At 32.8% G+C, this 18418-nt stretch overlaps 1 protein-coding gene across 1 annotated transcript; it reads left to right on the forward strand.

Annotated features, from left to right (window-relative positions):
- Positions 1–1421: 1421 nt before the first annotated feature.
- mTerf5 (mitochondrial transcription termination factor 5) lies at positions 1422–16754 on the forward strand. The gene is made up of 7 exons (XM_074169570.1): positions 1422–1671; positions 1728–1953; positions 8387–8577; positions 8633–8934; positions 11576–11801; positions 13051–13303; positions 16485–16754. The coding sequence occupies exons 1-7, from the start codon at positions 1551–1553 to the stop codon at positions 16657–16659; spliced, it is 1494 nt and encodes a 497-aa protein (XP_074025671.1). The 5' UTR covers positions 1422–1550; the 3' UTR covers positions 16660–16754.
- The last annotated feature ends 1664 nt before the right edge of the window (positions 16755–18418 follow it).

An 18418-nucleotide genomic window follows, 5' to 3' on the forward strand; every position in this document is an offset into this window, starting at 1 on the left:
TATTTCATTGTAATTTCAGTTTTTCTTTGCTTAATATAATTGTTATATTTTTCAGCTAATCTTTTTTTAATTTTTATATTAGACAATGACTTCCATTGTCTAATATAAAAACTAATAAAATGCACCACGAAACATTGTCAATTATCTTCAAACAATAAAAATTATTATTTTATATATCTGTGATATGCATATTCAACAACAATATGCAAACATACAAATGTGTCTTTTATCCCAAACAACAAAATTTATCGAAAAAAATTCAAAAAAACTTTCGTTTTTGATACACGCAACAAAATTTTGTTGCGTATATTGTAGAGAAACGTCGGTTTTTGTACTGAAGTACAAAAAAGTTTGTTTCTTGAACAGTGGTTGAATTGAAATTTTCTTACAAAAAAATGCAAAAAATGATGTTTTTTGAATTTTTTTCAACACGAATTCACTGTCAAAAAATGCTTCAGTATAATTTCAAGTCTCTGAGTAATTATATTTTTTATTACTCTGAGTTTCAAACACAGCATCTTCAAATTCCACGTTCTCCACTTCCTCCTCCTCATGGTCTGTGACTCTGTCTTCTTCTTCTTATTTTTTTTCAGTTCCAATATAAGTGTTTTTTCATTTTGAAAGATGAATGCTTCATTATAACTTTTGAATAGATGGTAATCTATTTTAAGAGGTTGATATATGGCAATTTTTATCTTTTGCGTGGCATCGATATCGTGATGCAAACTGTCGTCACACGTACAGTTGCTCTTCTCAGTCGATTTGTAGATCATGCGTAGAAGTTACTTTCACATACAAACTAGAAGACAAACCCCTCTCGATACAACTACTTTTGTATAAACATTGAATTTAACGAAGAAAAAAACACTTTCAAAACAACTCAGTAGCACTTGTGCTAACTGAGTTAAACTTCGCCTTTTGTTATATCAACAACTAGCTCAGTAATTTATTTAAATATTTGTATGTAACTACAGCTGGGAAATAATATAGACGATTATTTTTATTATTATTATTCTATACTTCACTGTTATATGAACTAAATTGCTTTGTTTCCTCCTTTGAAAGTTTTCTACAATTTTTGTATATACTGTGGTGAAAGATAGTGCATCAGCGAAATGCGTAATGAAAATATTCAATGATAGTGGCAACCATGCCTGAGCATGTACAAACGAGAAGAAGAAAATGACAAGTGGGCACTATCTGGCACTATCCATCACTTTTGGTACTATTTTCACTCTAGGTTGGGCACAATTGAAAATTCCTAAAGAACAACACTGACCATGCGAACCCTACAAAACACACCTATTGAAAAAAACTCCAAAATAGTGATTTGAACACAAAATTTTACCTCTGGTTATACACGTCTCCTTTGAAGCAAAGGTCGGGAATTAAAATACTCACTCAGAGCTGAGAGAGAGAGAGAGAGAGAGAAATGATTTAAAATTTTAACACTGTAAATACTCTTGTCAATATTTATTTTTCTCAAGAAAAGGTTATGAAACTCATAGCAATCATTTTTTCTTTTTTTACTGAATATCACAAATAATAATATGTCGATACAGAAATTTTTTCCTCTCAGAACGAAATTTTACTGTGGTTGTTTAGGTATCACATCTATTAAAAGGAGTTATTCTAGTCCCTCTAATATAGAAGTATTGTCAAATTTGACTGGTATGTACTTCAACATTATGAGATCATGAAGGCATTTCATCAAGATTTTTTTAAAGGTATTTCATATAAAGAAGCAAAACAATACGCCATAGAAAATGTACTCCTGGAGGATACTTATCTTTTGGAAAAAAATATTAAATTTTGTCAAAAACTTGGATATTCAATTGAAAGGATTCTCACAATCAGAAAGTTTCTTGCCAAACATCCCAACGAACTTCAACAACACTATTTATCAATGGAAGAAGGTGGTTTCTTTCCAATTTCACCAGAAGTGTTAGCAAAGTATGTATTTGGCTTGATTTGGTTCATAAAATCATGCCACTATACAAAAGTAGTTAAGAGAATGGGAAGTCATGTAGATCAAATCAATGAGTATGTATGCACTAAAAGTCTCCAAAAATGGTGACAAAGGCTTAGTTTTTCCTGCATGTGAACAGTCTAGACTTCCATTTTGTCACCTGGAGACACTGTAGCATCATGTGCTCAATACAATTTTTCTCCCAGTGACTAGTTTTTCATAGGGTGTTTGTTATATTCTCCTGGACTTGATAATTTGGTTATACGTAAATTGCTTGCCTTCTATGATGCAGTTTCTCACATTCATATGAGACATTGTTCCTTTGATGCATCGCCTGCAAGTGCTCGAAAACAAAAACATTTTCACATACCTTTCAGTAGTAAGTAACAGTTGTGTACCTGCATTCAACAAGTTTTTAAATGAAAACTGAAATCCTTTTCAATATTTTCAAAAACTACACCTCAATGATTTGATCTCCACAAACTTTTCAATAGCAAGAAACTTTAGTCCATAAAGGGGTTTTCATCAGAAGATGTTATTGGTTAAGATGTGTTAAAATGTTTATATTATTTTCATAGCTCATATCATTGTGGCCTAAGTATTTCAATGTGAACATGCTTTAATATTTATGTAGGTAGGTAGCCTGGATAAGTTCTGTTCGACAATATTATGATAACTGATTCTAGACAAATCATATTTATGTCCTGGAAATCACCGAAATATTATAATTCACAATGATTTGAAATTGTTAGGTTAGGTTATCCCTCGTTTCTTCTGTCTCTATTCTGAAATGAGCCACTCGGCTATCATTCGCGCAATAGGTACGCACTATAGTACAATTTTCAATTGAAGGTAACGCATATACAAATTGAACTGAGAGCTAAAGGCAAGAATGTTAAATGTTAGAACTAAATTCTTACCTAGGTCATTTTTATTGTCTACGCATCGCCATTGTAAATAAATGAAAATTAAGATGATTCCATAAAATTTGCCCCCGTAACAAGATAGCTTCTGCATAAGTACGAGCGAATAGGCGAACCAGTTCGTTAAATCTGTTTAAAAAACATCTGTTTTTTCGTTAATCAGCTGTCGCCCCCATACGAACGACAACTCTCAAAAGTTGAGAAACTTGTGCGAGCTAAGGACTAACGAGGTCTTACCTTTTAACGTGTGATTCCTAACACGGATACTTTGAAACATTGGTAAACTGATCAACACTTCGCAGGTCTATTATATTTGCGTCCTTAAAATGCCATAACTAGTCATTCGGTTTCTTCATTATCAAGCGTCCTTATGTTTCTTTTGAAGGTGACTTCGTTTTGTATTTATTAATTAGACTGTTGCATTTTTTAACTTTAAAATATAAGATAGAGTTGGCTGATACTTGTTTTTCAAAATACATTATTTCAGGTATAAATGTTCGTTAAACTCAGGTATAACTGTCATCAATTAGTTCCTAGAATATTATTAGTTTCTAGGTAGATAGTAATATTTCAAAAAGTATAAATAAATCACAATGTATGTATGTAGAAACACGTGTTGCGAATTTGTTAATGTGTTCTAGTGAAAATCTCACAATAAAGTGTTTTTCAAAATACATTAACTTTAAAATAGTTTTTGAGGTAAGTAAACAACTGACAAATAGCTGAATAATATGATTGAATTTTATTATTTTTATAGTATTAAGATGGATGCAGTAGCAGGTCCAAGTAATGTACGAAGAAAGCGGAAGTTCATGTCGTTAGAAGAAAAACAAATTGTGTGTAGAGTGTACGAAAATTTAAAAAATATACTCCGTACAGTGGAAGCTGTAGCCCAGTGTTCATTTTTAACGGGAATATCCGTATCGACAATTGAACGCATTGTACGTGAAAAAAAGGTGACTGGAATTGTGCAAGCTCCAAAAGTACATTGTTGTGGTAGAAAAAAAATGAATTAGACGAGTACCAGAAAAATTTTGTACGCTATACCATTCATTCAATCTTTTTTGAGAATGAAGTGCCAACCCTCGAATCCATTAGGATCCATTCCAAAAATGAGCAAAGAGAATTTAAGGAAAATAAAAGAAGATTTAAAACTTATATATGCAAACGATACCGTAAATCTGTCTTAATAGAAACAGAAGATATAGTCTCATGGCGACGGAGATATCTTCGCTCTATTAGAGAAATGCGTTCTGCTCACAAAAATATTTATTATCTGGATGAAACATGGTGAATGCTGGTCACACAGTATGTAAGATCTGGCAAGATACTACTGTAACTAGTTATCGTCAAGTATTTGTGGACGGTTTATCAACAGGGTTACGCGGACCAACGGGTAAAGGGCAACAACTAATTGTCGCCCATATAGGTATCGAGAGTGGCTTTTTAGACGATAGTGCACTAATTTTTTTATAAAAAAAACGGAGGATTATCACGAAGACATGGACGCCCAACGCTTTGAAGGATGGTTTAAATCCCTTCTTTCACGAGTCGAGCCAAATTCGGTAATAGTAATGGATAACGCTTCTTATCACAGTCAATTAGTAGAACAACTGCCAACTATGACCATCAGAAAAGCAGACATGCAAAGTTGGTTAGGACAAAAAGGAATTCCATTTTCCGAGGACATGGTTAAGGCCGAGCTTATGAGTGTCATTAAACAGCATCGTGACAGATATCGCCAGCATGTGGTGGATACAATAGCTCGTGCTGAAGGCATCACCATTTTGAGACTTCCTCCTTACCATTGCGAGTTAAACCCGATAGAATTAATCTGGGCTCAAATTAAGGGTTACGTAAGGTAAAATTTCTGATGTCCAACGTTTATTAGAACTCGCAATGGAACGGATACGGAAAGAAGATTGGACTAAGGCCAGACAATTTTTTATAAATGGAAGTGAATCTTATTCCAAAACCAATACAAACTTGAATGAACTGATGAATGGTAATGATGCAGTGAGCATATTTCACATAAATACCCAATGTTTATCAAATAAGGTAGAAAGAATTCAATCATTTTTAAATGACTATCAGTTTGATCTGTTCTGTGTCTCTGAACACTGGCAAAAAGAAAACAATTTGAAATCTATCAATATTTATGGCTACAGACTTGCAAGTTATTTTTGTATAACCTAAAGGAAACATGGGGGTGTTGCAATTTTTCTGAAGGATAACATTAAATTCAAACCTATTAAACTCACAGCATATTGTGATGAACTCAATGCTGAGTTTTGCGGTATCGACATAATCGATCTTAATTGGCTTATAATAAGGATCTGTCATAGAAACAGAAATGGCAATATTGAAATCTTTCTTAAAAATCTAGAAGCTCTTTTAGACAATTTTCTCAACAGCAACAAAAAAGTTATATTATTATGTGATTTTAACATTGATTTTAGGGAAAACTCCTCGATACTAAATGCTTTTCTGTGCTTGGTAGGTTCTCATGGCCTTTCTGTAACAATAGAAGACTTTACTAGGATATCTGCTCAGAGATCTAGCTGTCTAGATAATATTCTAACTAACTTAAATCCAAATGCTTATAAGACTTGAGTGTTGGAACCCTATCTTTCTGACCATGCAGGACAGTATATAGTCGTTAATGGAAAACCTGATAGTGCATTCAATTTTATTCACAGGAAATTAACAGATTCCGGACTGCTCGAAATTAAAAAACAGTTATCACAGGTAAATTGGAATGACTTGAAATTAGTGCTAGATGTTGACATCATAGCCTCCTTCCTAGTCACTACACTACATGATTTGATAGATAGTATCTTTCCGCTAAAAAGTACTAAGACAAAAAAGAAAAAACAACTTGTAGTCTGGTTCACCAGTGAACTAAGGTCGCATAGAAATATATTAATGGGTATAAAAACTATATGTGACTCAACCAAAGACTCGACGAACTTAAGGGTTTATAAAGATTTCAAAAAAATTACGAAAAAAATCTAATTCTTGCCAAAAAACTTGCATACGATAAGTATATTCTAGAAGTTGAAAATAAAACAATAGCAAGTTGGTGTTTAATCAATCACGAAAGAAATTCGGTAATAATAAAAAATGATAATTTAACAAATGACTTGTGTTCGGAGGATTTCATCGATTCCTTCAGTAATGTGGCGGAAAATATCATTAAGTCCCTACCTTCTGCATCAGACTCAGAACTTCCTCATTTTTCATGAAACCTGTTAAACCAGCTGATGTTAAAGATGCCATCACTTTATTAAAAAACTCCACCTGTCCTGATGTTCATGATTTAAACAACCGAATTATTAAAGCAGTGAATGACATAATTGTTGAGCCTTTGACTGATCTAATCAATTTGATGTTTGTAACAGGAAAATTCCCTGATATTTTCAAATTTTCTAAAATAATCCCTGTATTCAAAAAGGGCGATAGAACACAAACTGGTAATTATCGACCCATCTCAATTATTTGCATTTTTTCAAAAATAATTGAAATAATAATGAAAAAAAGATTGACAAATACCAAATAAGTACATTAATGAATCACAATTTGGTTTTTGCTTAAATCACTCAACTACTAGTGCAGCTACAAGGGTTGTCGAGAGGCAGATTAAGGGTCTTGAACAAGGTCACCATATGGGTATTACTCTCTGTGACTTGTCTAGGGCCTTTGATTGTGTTTCCCATGATATGCTTGTAGAGAAACTAAATTATTATGGAATTAGAGGGTTAGATCTCTCTCTTCTTGAGTCATATTTATCTAATCGATCTCAAGCAGTATTTTATAACAACAGTTTGTCCAGTTTTAGGGATGTGAAATTTGGTGTTCCACAGGGTTCCATATTGGACCCATTGTTGTTCATCATATATATAAATGACCTGAGTCCATTCTTATCTCCATATGCAAGTGTTCTTTTTGCTGATGACACAACACTGATATATCCACATAAAGATTACAGCTCTCTGATCTCTTTAGCAGCATATGCCAAGGGGAAAGCCGAAAGGTAGTTCACCGCAAAAAGGCTGAAACTAAACAATGATAAATCACCTTAATAGTTACTACTAATACATCTCTACTAGTGGAAAATAATGTAAAACTGCTAGGTTTTATTTTGGATGAAAGACTCGGTTGGTCAAATCATATTGCAGTTGAACTTGAAACTGTCCAGCTCACTTTTCAACTTACGACAACTTCGCCTTATTACCAACACTAATACTCGTAGAATCGCTTACTTCTCTCTTTTTGAAACCCATCTTAATTATGGAATATTGCTTTGGGGTAGCTCATATGCTGCATGTCGTGTATTTCGACAACAAAAAAAAGCTATAAGGATCTTGGCTAATGCCAAGTATAGAGAGACTCCCCGACCACTGTTCAAAAAGTTGAAGATCATGACTCTTCCTTGCCTATTTATTTTAAGTACTCTTGTGGAGATCCATAAGAATCTACCAAACTTAGTTACACAGTCTGATATTCATCAACATAATACTAGAGGAGCACACAATATCAGAATACCCAGATATAGACTTACCAAATCGGCAAATTAAATTTTAGCTTATATAATATCCTTCCAGATGATCAAACATGTTCTGTTTCAAAAAAATTATCAAACTTTTCTTAATTGAAAATTCCTTTTATACACTAGATGAATATGAAGAAAAGGTGAAACAAGGTGGAATAATTTGATTTATGCTCACTGAGACATTATCTTTAAATTATTTACTCTTATATTTATATTCTGTTTATATTCTATTGTGGTATATATCCAGTTTTATATCTACTTGAAGTTTTTATCCAATGAACAAACTTTTGTAACTTTCTACAAATATGCAACTGTATATAAAGTGGTTAAATAAAGTACTTACTTACTTACTTACTAATGCTGTAGCCCATGTGATCAAGGAAGAAGAGAAAATGTGGATATTGGACGGGATGGTAGACACTGTTTTCAACCAAATAATAATAGATTTAAGTGTGACTGGGGATTCCTCTTCGGACGAGTCAATGGAATCTGAAACTTCATAAGCATAACATAGGTAATTATTTCTTTGCTTTGTAATTCTCTTTCTATATTAAAGGAACATAATAATTATTTTGTACATTTTTCTGTTTTTTTGAAGTACTGTATTAGGCATAATAAGAAAATGTGATCGGTTTTACCATTGACACCAGGTAGCGCCACCTATTATAACAATTTTTACGTAATTACCTATGTGTTTAAATAAATAAAAATAATATTTTGGTACGACTCTGCAGAGTTGGCAAGAGGATTATCCGTTGGTCACTTCAAGTGCAACGTTGCTAATGAATCACCTTCAATTGAAAATTGTTATAGTATAGTAAGAAAATTGGTGTAGTTGAGAAAAAGCTGAAATTTTGTCAACTTATTTGACGAAATTTTCTTGGGATCCTTCTCACATTCTTATGCTCTTCTAAAAGTCTATAATTAGTTTAATATTTTCAGCTTCCAGATAATTATGAGGCATTCTGTGAAACTCTTGAAACGTAAAAAAATAATCCAAAAAGATATTCATATTGTAAAAAAAATGGTGTCTTATATAGAAAATGAAGAAATTCGTTCTAGCATACCTCTAGACTACCGAGAGGAGGACTCCTGGACTAATATCCATCTGAATGTTGTTCGAGCATTTTTAAGTACGTGAATAATATAGATTCTCATTCTCATTATTGAATAGGTAATTGTTTCTAGAGATGAGAATGAATGTAACTCAGGATCAACTGACTAGGATGTTTGAAACACACCGGACGGTTAAGAATAAAAGTTTGAGAGTACTTGAAGAAAATATTAAACTAGCAGAAGAGCTGGGTTTTAGCCACGAGAAAATATTGAAATGTGGTTATATATTGTCCAACTTTCCAGATTATACAAAGGCCACCCTCAGAGAATATCCCACTTTGGTAGGCCAGGATATGAGGAAATCAATGCTTGCATTTCCCAAACTAATGATGACTCCCCCACGTAAAATCGATCAGATGTATAAAATCCTGAAGGTAAGAGGCACAGTATTTTGAGAATCATTCAATAAATATTTAATCTGTAGTCTAACGAGTAACTGAAGAAGGCAATATTTGTTGGGAATTTGTAACGATCAGTTGAAATCCTAGTGTTATTTCGTGTAGAAAAAATTACTCAACATGAAACACGGTACATACCAGGGGCAGTTGCATTGTTGTGAACTGGTTAAACTAGCATTTAATCATACTAATGAAGCTCCTTCAACTGTTTGTTGAGACTATAAAAACGCATTTTGAAAAAGTTAACATTTGAGGAGGAAGACTAATATTTCTAAAACTGAAAATCTGAAAAATTAAAGGAATTTTCTGAACAGATACCTACAGGTAACAAATTTGATTTTCTGAAATGGAAAAATTTTTGGTTACGCTGAAGATTTTGAATAACATTGTAATAACAGTGAGAACTGTTGTGGTCATATGAAGTGTGCTCTATTCAATGTGTATTTCTCTCGAGGAGTTTCGTCAGTACAACAATTAATTTATACTGGTGCATGCAGAAAGAAAGTGGTACTGATATGGAGTCATTAAATTTTCCTGAGAGTAGCGAATTGAACATATTTTCGATGAAATCAATTCATATCTTGATGCTTCTTGAATTTAGCATTGAATAAATAACACGGAAGATTGGTTGGTAATTCAGGACATGAGTAAAGTCACCAAATCTGAAACTAAATAATGACAAGTCTCAGAGGCTACTAGTAACGACCCGTCAGTGTGAACAACAAGATCAGAATGTAGAGTTACTTGGTGTTACTTTGGACTCTAAATTGAATTGGAATGCTCATATAAAACAATTAAAACAAACTGTCAAGCATATTATTTCTTTTGCGACAGCTCAAGCACATTTCCAATTACGAAAATTTGAGAACAGTATATTTATCACTGTTTCAGTCTCATATGGATTACGCCATTTTACTGTGGGAAAAATTATCGGCTGCTAATGCTATTTTTATTCAACAAAAAAAAAGCAATAAAAATATTAGGTAATCTGGAATATAGAGATACGTGGAGACCTTTATTCATCAAACTTAGAATCGTGACTCTTTTGTCCTTATACATTTACATTTCACTTCTTGAAATTCACAAAACATTGCCCAAATTCACTACACATGCTGACATCCACCATCATAACATTTGAAACTCTGGACAATATCAAATTTCCTAGATATAGGCTTTCTACTTCACAAAAAAATCTTTAGATTGTATTCTCTACAATGTACTGCCTCAATCAAATCAAATTGTATTTGCTAAAAAATTGATTTTACTCAATCAATTACTTGAAAGATATTCAAAGTGCGACCTTTAGCCTCTAAGAACATACTTACTGTTTGTGTATGATAATTTGGTTGTAATTACTTGTGAAACTGTGATATTGTATTACTAAATAGTTTACTCAATATATTTTAAGACCAAATGACTGTAACTGTATATGATATAGTCTAATAAAGTATCTATCTATAGGATGTTCCAAGTATTAAAGGAGCAAAATGTGCTTCTCTCTTCTCAAATTACTACTAGTTGGGCTGCAAAGTTCGTAGGCTAACACACAGATGGCGCTAATAGTATTAAATCCATATGTATTTTAGTTAACCCTATAACCTTCAAAAGACACGTGTACAAATTTCACAGCTGTCGGACTATTACTTTGTGGGATAAAACATTTTGAGTGTAGCAACTTCTGTCAGTTTGAAAACAATGAATAAAAAAGGATTTCGAATGTTGGTAAAAAAAAATACTGTTTAAGCCAAGGCTTGACTTGATAAACATTATTTGGACTCTGCACCAGAAAAATCAACAGTTGAGAAGTGGTTTGCTGAGTTCAAATGAAGTGAAATTATCACTTAGGACGATGCACGAGGACGTGGATGCCCCAAAGAGACTGTTACCGACAAAAACATCGAAAAAGTCCGCAAAATATTTATGGATGACTGCAAAGTGAATTTGATTGAGATAGCTGAGGCTCTTAAAGATATTAAGGGAACATTTTGGATTATTTGAATAGTACTTACACTTGATAATTTATTCACTTAATATTACTTTTTGTATATATATATATATATATATATATATATATATATATATATATATATATATATATATATATATATATATATATATATATATGTTGTTATGTGATGTTCTGTATCACCAATATTTTATTCTACCTAGCAGATTGTATATTATCTTTTAATTTTGTACTCAGTACAGCGTGCATCTGCACTCTTTTTGACCTGTCATAAATGTATTGAATGCATAACATGATTAAATAAATTCCGTCTGTCTTATCGTGCATGAATATTTTGGTATGCGATAGCTCTGTTCAAAGTGGATGCTACGTGAGCGAGGGCGTGTGTATACGTGGGTACGCGCTTACGTGTATGAGTGAGTATGTGTGTGCGCGCGCGCATGTACGAGTGTGTGTGCGCGCGCGCATGTACGAGTGTGCGCGCGCACACTAGTATGTGTTTGTATGTTTGTATGTGTATGTGGTGTATGTAGAAAGTGCGTGTATGGTATATTAGTATTTTCTTGGCATTAATATCAGTATAAATTTTTTTCCATTGATTGATTTTTATATCAAAGACGTAATGTAAATATGAAATAATCACATTTTTAGGACCATGATATTCCAGACAGTATAATAGCAAGACAATTGAATATTTTCTATATGTCATGTAAGACCATCGAGGAGAGACTGAAAGAAATAAAAGGAATACCAGATTTGAGAATTTTCTTTAATCACCCGGATTTTCTCCGTTTAGTTGTTTACTTCAATAAAACAAAATCGAGACTCAATTTTTTGAAACAAATGCCAATCAAGTGTAGAAGTCCATCTCTATTGCGTAAGTCTGCATTTCAAAATTTTTTTTTTTTGTGTCAAGGACATCGACTACTTTGGTCATTAGCCTCCAAAATATTTTTATCTCTACTTATTTTAATTATCATCATGAACATATATAACATTCCTATTCATTATTCTTCAACTTATCAACAAGCAAAAACTTTTTCGACAATACCAATTGAATCCTTATAATTGAGTAAATGTATTTGAAAATTTCAAAAATATCATACTACTACTAGTGATAATGATAACGGGATACTCATGTTACAAGTTCAGAACAAATAATATTAATATGAAAAAAATGTATGGGGAAAAGATGATTCTTTGATCAGTCAAAAGTTAGGCCTTTGTTAAGTGATAAATTTATTTTAAACCATTTAAATACTATGAAAATTAGGAATTAAAACTTCCTATGTTTTTTGTCTAATTTTATCTCAATTTTCATGATGATCTCCTACCACATAGTAATGGCTACATCCATCAATTTATTTGAATATTCTCAAACTGATGCAAATAATAAATTGACCAAACTTTGGGGCTTTATTCAAGAAGAGATCTGATAAGGGAGCAAGTACAGTAGTTTGATTGATTCATGTTTCCTGAAGGAAGTTTTATTAAAGATGGATTCAACGTCATCGGTAAATAAATCAAAGAGAAAAGGCCCACAGAGGGACCCTTGAGGTATTTCAGTCCAAACAAAAATGAATTCTTTGATCACCACCTTTATAAAGGTAACGAACCCGTTGGAAATGAGTGATTGATTACCTCCGCCAATACATTTAGGGCAGTAACTGAAAGGTTTTCATTGATAATTCGTCAATTCCAAATGTCGTTTTATTTTTAAATGAACCGATTACCGTTTGTAATACAAGGAGACAGTTTTATTAGTCAAAGTTCCGGCTGGTGAAAATAATATTCAAATGTGAAGGAATCGACACATATTCAAGAAATACAGTTTTGTGTTAGGTTTTCACTAAACAGTTTTACTAAAACTGAAAATCATTTTATAGGCGATGTTGAAATGAGATTTGTTTTTAATTGTTTTCGTACACTTATTCCATTCTTTACCCTATTTATCTGACAAATTTGATATTATTTCTGGAGATCTTATGATATAGTAAAAAATTATAATGTGCTCCGTAACTGCTATTACTTACTGCATACAATATTCACAATATCTTGCTTGAGGCATCATTCTTCAAAGTAATGACAAGACATTATACTAACAATTGTAAAAAAAAATGTTTTAGAATCAGGCTCAGACGAATCATTTGAAGATTACTTAAGGGAAGGTAAAGATGTAAACAAAGTTTGCGACGTCTTGGGTTTCTTGAGAACTATTTTTCCCGATGATCTGGAGCAGATACATAACCAATTGAAGAGGCATCCAAAATATTTGCAAGTTCCCTTGAAGGAAATGATGGCAACATATGATTTTTTGAAGGATAAACACTACAATGACTCAAGTATTATAAAAGTAATATGGATCCTTCTCTATCCAATGTAAGTTGAATATTGCAAATAACAAATGATAATAATAAATGTAATTTTTTGGTGAATACTTAGGCCATCAACCAAAGTCTTTCAGGCAGAGTACAATTTTTAAATATTTACATTGATTTTTACATATGCTTACATAATAGAATTGAGGTACATTAGATTTTTGGAAAAAAAAGAGTCCATAATAAATTATGAGAATGATTTGAGGTATTCCCAAATAGTTTTTTTCTGGTATTTGAATTTGGTAGGTTGTCCTTCAGGCCTACAGGATCTCAAAGTTAGTTTTGTTTTTTGCAAACGGTTTCCTAAGTCTGATAATCTCTCCTTTATAGGTTTTACTTTTGGTAGTTTCATACAGCAGTGTGAGAGATTGTGTAATATATGGTTTCTGTTCTGTTTTTCCGTTAATCAGCTGTCGTTCCCATACGAACAACAACCCTCAGAAGTTGAGAAACTTGTGCGAGCTAAGGACTAACGAGGTCTTACCTTTTAACATGTGATTCCTAACACGTATGTTCTGAGGGTGACGCATTTTGGTAATACTCCTTAGTGTAGATGTTTCAGCTGTTTGGAGATTATTTAATGCAGGATAATGCAGGAATAAATTACGTGTGCATATTCGAGAAGTGGACGGCAGATCATTTTATATATTTTAGTTCCAGTTATAGTGTTGATTTTTTTTTAAATATCAGACTCCTAAAGTGTTTTCCTCTATTGATGCATTTTTTAAAATAATTTTTCTAAGGCTGTTCAAGTTGATTTTGTGATCAATGTTTACTCCCAAGTATTTTACTGATTGCCTGCTTTTTACCATTTTGTTGTTGATGTTTATTGTAGGCAGCTTCTCTGAAGGGTTGTGAAAAAAAAACGATAAACGGTGATTTTTTCGAGTTTGGTCTCAATCGCCATTTATTGAACCAGAATGTTGTTCTGTCAATGAGACTTTGCGGTTCACCTATTGTGAGTGCTAGTGTGCGGTGGTGTGAATTTTCGTTGAATACAGAAAGATATTCACATTCCTAAAGAGCTTGGCTCACATGAAATCTATTAACTTTTTTATAATGCTACTTGTAAGTTGCTTGGAGCAGGGTTCAATTTAGTTGAAAAGGTATTATGTCTAGGAAAGATCAGTTTCTAGGATTCCTACTTCTCCATCATTAAACAGAAAATATGAGAAACCTCCAAGTAAACAAATAACAAATAAGAGTTTCTTTGTAGTTATTTAAATTTTTACTTTCTTCGAAAGTCTCTCATATTTTCTGCTCAGTAATGGAAAGAAGAAAACCAAAAAGTTTTTTTCCCATTTATCAAGCCTTTAACTTGTCTTGTACAAATCTTCATTTCCTATCGTAAGGGGTTGAGAAGTGACCTTGGAAATGTATTGAAATACATACTTTTTTATAGGACAAATTGTCTAAATACCAATTTTCATGTACCTAGCTTGAAAATTGATGGAAGTTCCATAGATTTTCTTATTTATTTTGTTGATTGTGTGTGAACTCTAGCTCAAATACCAAATTTCAGATTTCTGTGACGTCAGGAAGTATCCTATGATCATCAGTGAGTCAGTGAACTAAGGTTTTTAGATATTGTTACGTTTTTTTTCGTGGGTTTGTCAATAATTGAATACACTGTACAATTAAACTCAACATCATTTCACTGCTACACTGATAATACAACCAAACAACTGAAGCTTCAAACTAATATTCAAATTTGAGTTTTTATTCTTCGCAAATCTACTGCACTCCACTTTGAGATATAATTGAATTTTACCAGAAGTTAATATTCAAATCTTTATTGCCTTATTAGATCACTCCGTAACGCACTGTCGACTAAACTTCCTTTATATGCGTGTGGGTAGTGTTTATATATGGTAATCGAAGTCTTTGAAGCCGATAGGGAAGTCGCTAAAAGCCTATCGAAGCAACGCGGTGTCTAGAACGGTCGTGAAGCGCAAGTCAAGTTGAGCCTGACCTAGTCAAGTCACAAACGATTAACGACAACCAGCAGCGGCTGACATTATTTTTTTCAGGGGATTATTCACAACACTACCCCCTTCCTTGAGGTTGTTCATCCTGAACAAAATTCCAAGAAGGAACATCACGACACAGAATTCTGTCGCTCTACATGACAATTGGATTCTGTAGACAATTTGATTCTGCAGACAATTAGATTCTTCAGACCAGATCGTTTATCTTTTTGGTTACCAAGCAAGGCCCTTGCCATGGTCTCTGCAATTTGGGACACAAACCTTTCTGACATTGAAGTTGGTAGAGCCACACTGCATTGCCCTCTTTGAAACTCACCGGCAGCGACTTTTTCTCAAACCTCATCTTCATCCTGTCGCTAGAAAGCTGTTATTTGGATCTGGCAAATTTGTGTACAATTTCCAGTCTCTCCTTCAGGTGATTCACATACTCTGAAAGAGGTACCTCTTGAGATTCATCGGATGGACTGCTACACATTACACCTATCGAAAGCTTCACTTCTCGATCAGTTAATAACATGGATGGTGTTGTAACCTGTTGCGTCATGTAGGGAGCTCCTGCCTGCCAATTTGTTTTCATTGTATGATTTCACCCATTATTTTTTGACTAGCCAATGAGTGGCACACACCAAGTATGATGATTTCAAAAACTACATTATTACTATGGATCTTCATCAAGTAATGGCCAAATCAATCAGAAAAGTATGATTATTATGGTGTATTGTGACTATGTATTGATCACATATCGTAAATGGCAGTTGAATAGAATAGAATATAATTAAAATCGAACCACGATAATAATAGCCATTCTATTGAAGCAAAATAATACTTGTCTGTCACAATGAGGACGTGCTTCAACTTGCTGACTCCTTCAAAAATGTTTGAGGGTATACGTGAAATCTAACATGTTCGTTATACAACTGCAGTCCAGTTCAAAACTGGTGAATAGAATAAAAAATGTTTGCAACGAAATCAACCATCATACATAAACTTTGTCCGATCTTGATATCTTGTCTTGTTTGAAAATTGGGAGGGGGGACTTTTACCTGCCGCACTGAATACATTTTTATGCATAACGCATTTCATGGCAGAACACTTCACTTCATTTTTTATATCTGTCTTGATTTTATTTTTGTCCTGAGCAATATGCCATCACTCAATGTATAACCTGCTCACTAATATTTTTTTGTTTTATAGGGAGAAAGTGGAGAATGCTCTAGTCAAGATATTATGTGATCAGTACAGATTTTTTGATGAAGTAACTAAGTTGAACATGATTTTGTATTTTATAGAAAGGGATCATCATTTTACTGGAAATGGAATATGGAGCCATCAATTTATTGAAGATGCAATTGAAATGACTTGTCAATAAAGATTGAACAATTTTATTGTGAGCTGATAAGTTAGCATTAATTTGTATAGTGATTAATGAGAGAAAACTTAAGTATAATAAAATTATTAAATTTTTGTACTGAGTATTCTTCAATTATGAACCTATGAAAAATATAATAATAATAATAATTTTTATTATCCTGTAAGACAATCAAAAAGGTACATTGTGTAGGATTAGTCAGAAAAGAGCTTAAAAGTATAACTAAAAATAAGACAATTTACTAAGAGTAATGCATTTATTGAAATTTTCATTTTATTATTCAATCATTTCCTAAAGGGAGTAATAGGTTTTCTCTAGTAGAAAAGACTTGAGTGTAATTTTGAAGCTGTGGATAGTACTAGAGTTTTTCAGTTCAAGTGGTAACAGATTAAATAATCTGAGCCCTATTACATTGGGGGAATTGTAAGTCAGTGCATTTTTACAATATGGCATATGAAAGTCTGTCTTGTACCTGGTATCAATAGAATGCACATTTTCATTTTCACAGTTACGGTTATCATATATAAAAACACATAATTCGAATATATACAGGCATGGCAATGTTAGTATTTCAAAATTTAAAAAAATGCTTTTACAGCTTGTATTTCTTGAGACTCCTGCTATACATCTTATAATCTTTTTCTGGGCGACAAAAACATCTTTGCATGAAGAGGAAGCTCCCCAGAAAGTAATACCATACGGAAGACGCGATTCAACTTGAGCATGATACAGCATAATCAACTGTTTCTGGTCTAAAATATTACGAAGGTTTCTCAGAAGATAATTCATGGAGTTTAATTTTGATATAACTGTTCCACAATGAGTTTTCCAGCTGAGAAATTCATCCAAGTGTACACCTAAAAATTTCACCGTAGAGCACAGAGAAATTTCATCATCTTCAATTTGCAAGTTGAATCTGGCTATTCCTTTTTTGTTTATCATGAAATCTTATCAAACGTGTTTTTTGATTATTCAAATGTAGGAAATTTTCATTGAACCAGGTGTTTAATTTTTGCAGCATTAAGTTACCTTTGGTTTGTAGATTTTGATCTATTTTATCTGATATAACCAGTGATGTGTCCTCTGCATATAGTGTAAAATGAGCATATGTGGAGATGGATTCCATATTATTTACATATAATAAAAAAAGGATAGGGCCCAACACTGATCCCTGTGGGACACCTACATTAATATCCACATAATTGGATGTATATAACTTTCTCACATTATTATTATCATTGATGATACTGACATATTACTTCCGTGTTGAAACAAACGTTTTCAGCCAGTTAAGTGCATTTCCTTGTATGCCAATATTATGGAGTTTTATATAAAGATTTTCGTGATCAACACAGTCGAATGCCTTACTGAGGTCACAGAAGACCCCGATAGGGCACTCGCCCCTGCTAATTGAATTCAAGACGTTATAATATAAAGAATGAATCGAATCGGTTGATGACTTTGAATTCTGAAAACCATATTGATTTTTGGATATAATGTTGTTCTCATTCAAATAAACGTTCAGTCTATTCAAATATGCATATTCAAAGATCTTAGAGAAAACAGATGGCACTGTGATTGGTCGAAAATTTGTCATGTTATTTGGATCGCCTTTTTTATATATGGGAATGACTTTCCCCATTTTAAGAAGATTCGGAAAAATTCTTGTACAGTATGAAATATTTATCAGATATGTAGGTGAGATAATAGAGCCTAAAATTTTTCTTAATAGAAATCCTGGAACTTCATCAAATCCAGA

This window comes from Leptinotarsa decemlineata, unplaced genomic scaffold, assembly GCF_025532065.1.
Source record: "Leptinotarsa decemlineata unplaced genomic scaffold, Ldec_3_MD MMD2_P_RNA_scaffold_5, whole genome shotgun sequence".
Lineage (NCBI taxonomy): Eukaryota > Metazoa > Arthropoda > Insecta > Coleoptera > Chrysomelidae > Leptinotarsa > Leptinotarsa decemlineata.

Coding starts and splice junctions, on each gene's coding strand:
- mTerf5 (XM_074169570.1), top strand. CDS start 1,551: ATGTCGATACAGAAATTTTTTCCTCTCAGAACGAAATTTTACTGTGGT. Junction 1,954..8,386: donor TCACCAGAAGTGTTAGCAAA/GTATGTATTTGG, acceptor TAATATTTTCAG/CTTCCAGATAATTATGAGGC. Junction 13,304..16,484: donor TGGATCCTTCTCTATCCAAT/GTAAGTTGAATA, acceptor TTTGTTTTATAG/GGAGAAAGTGGAGAATGCTC.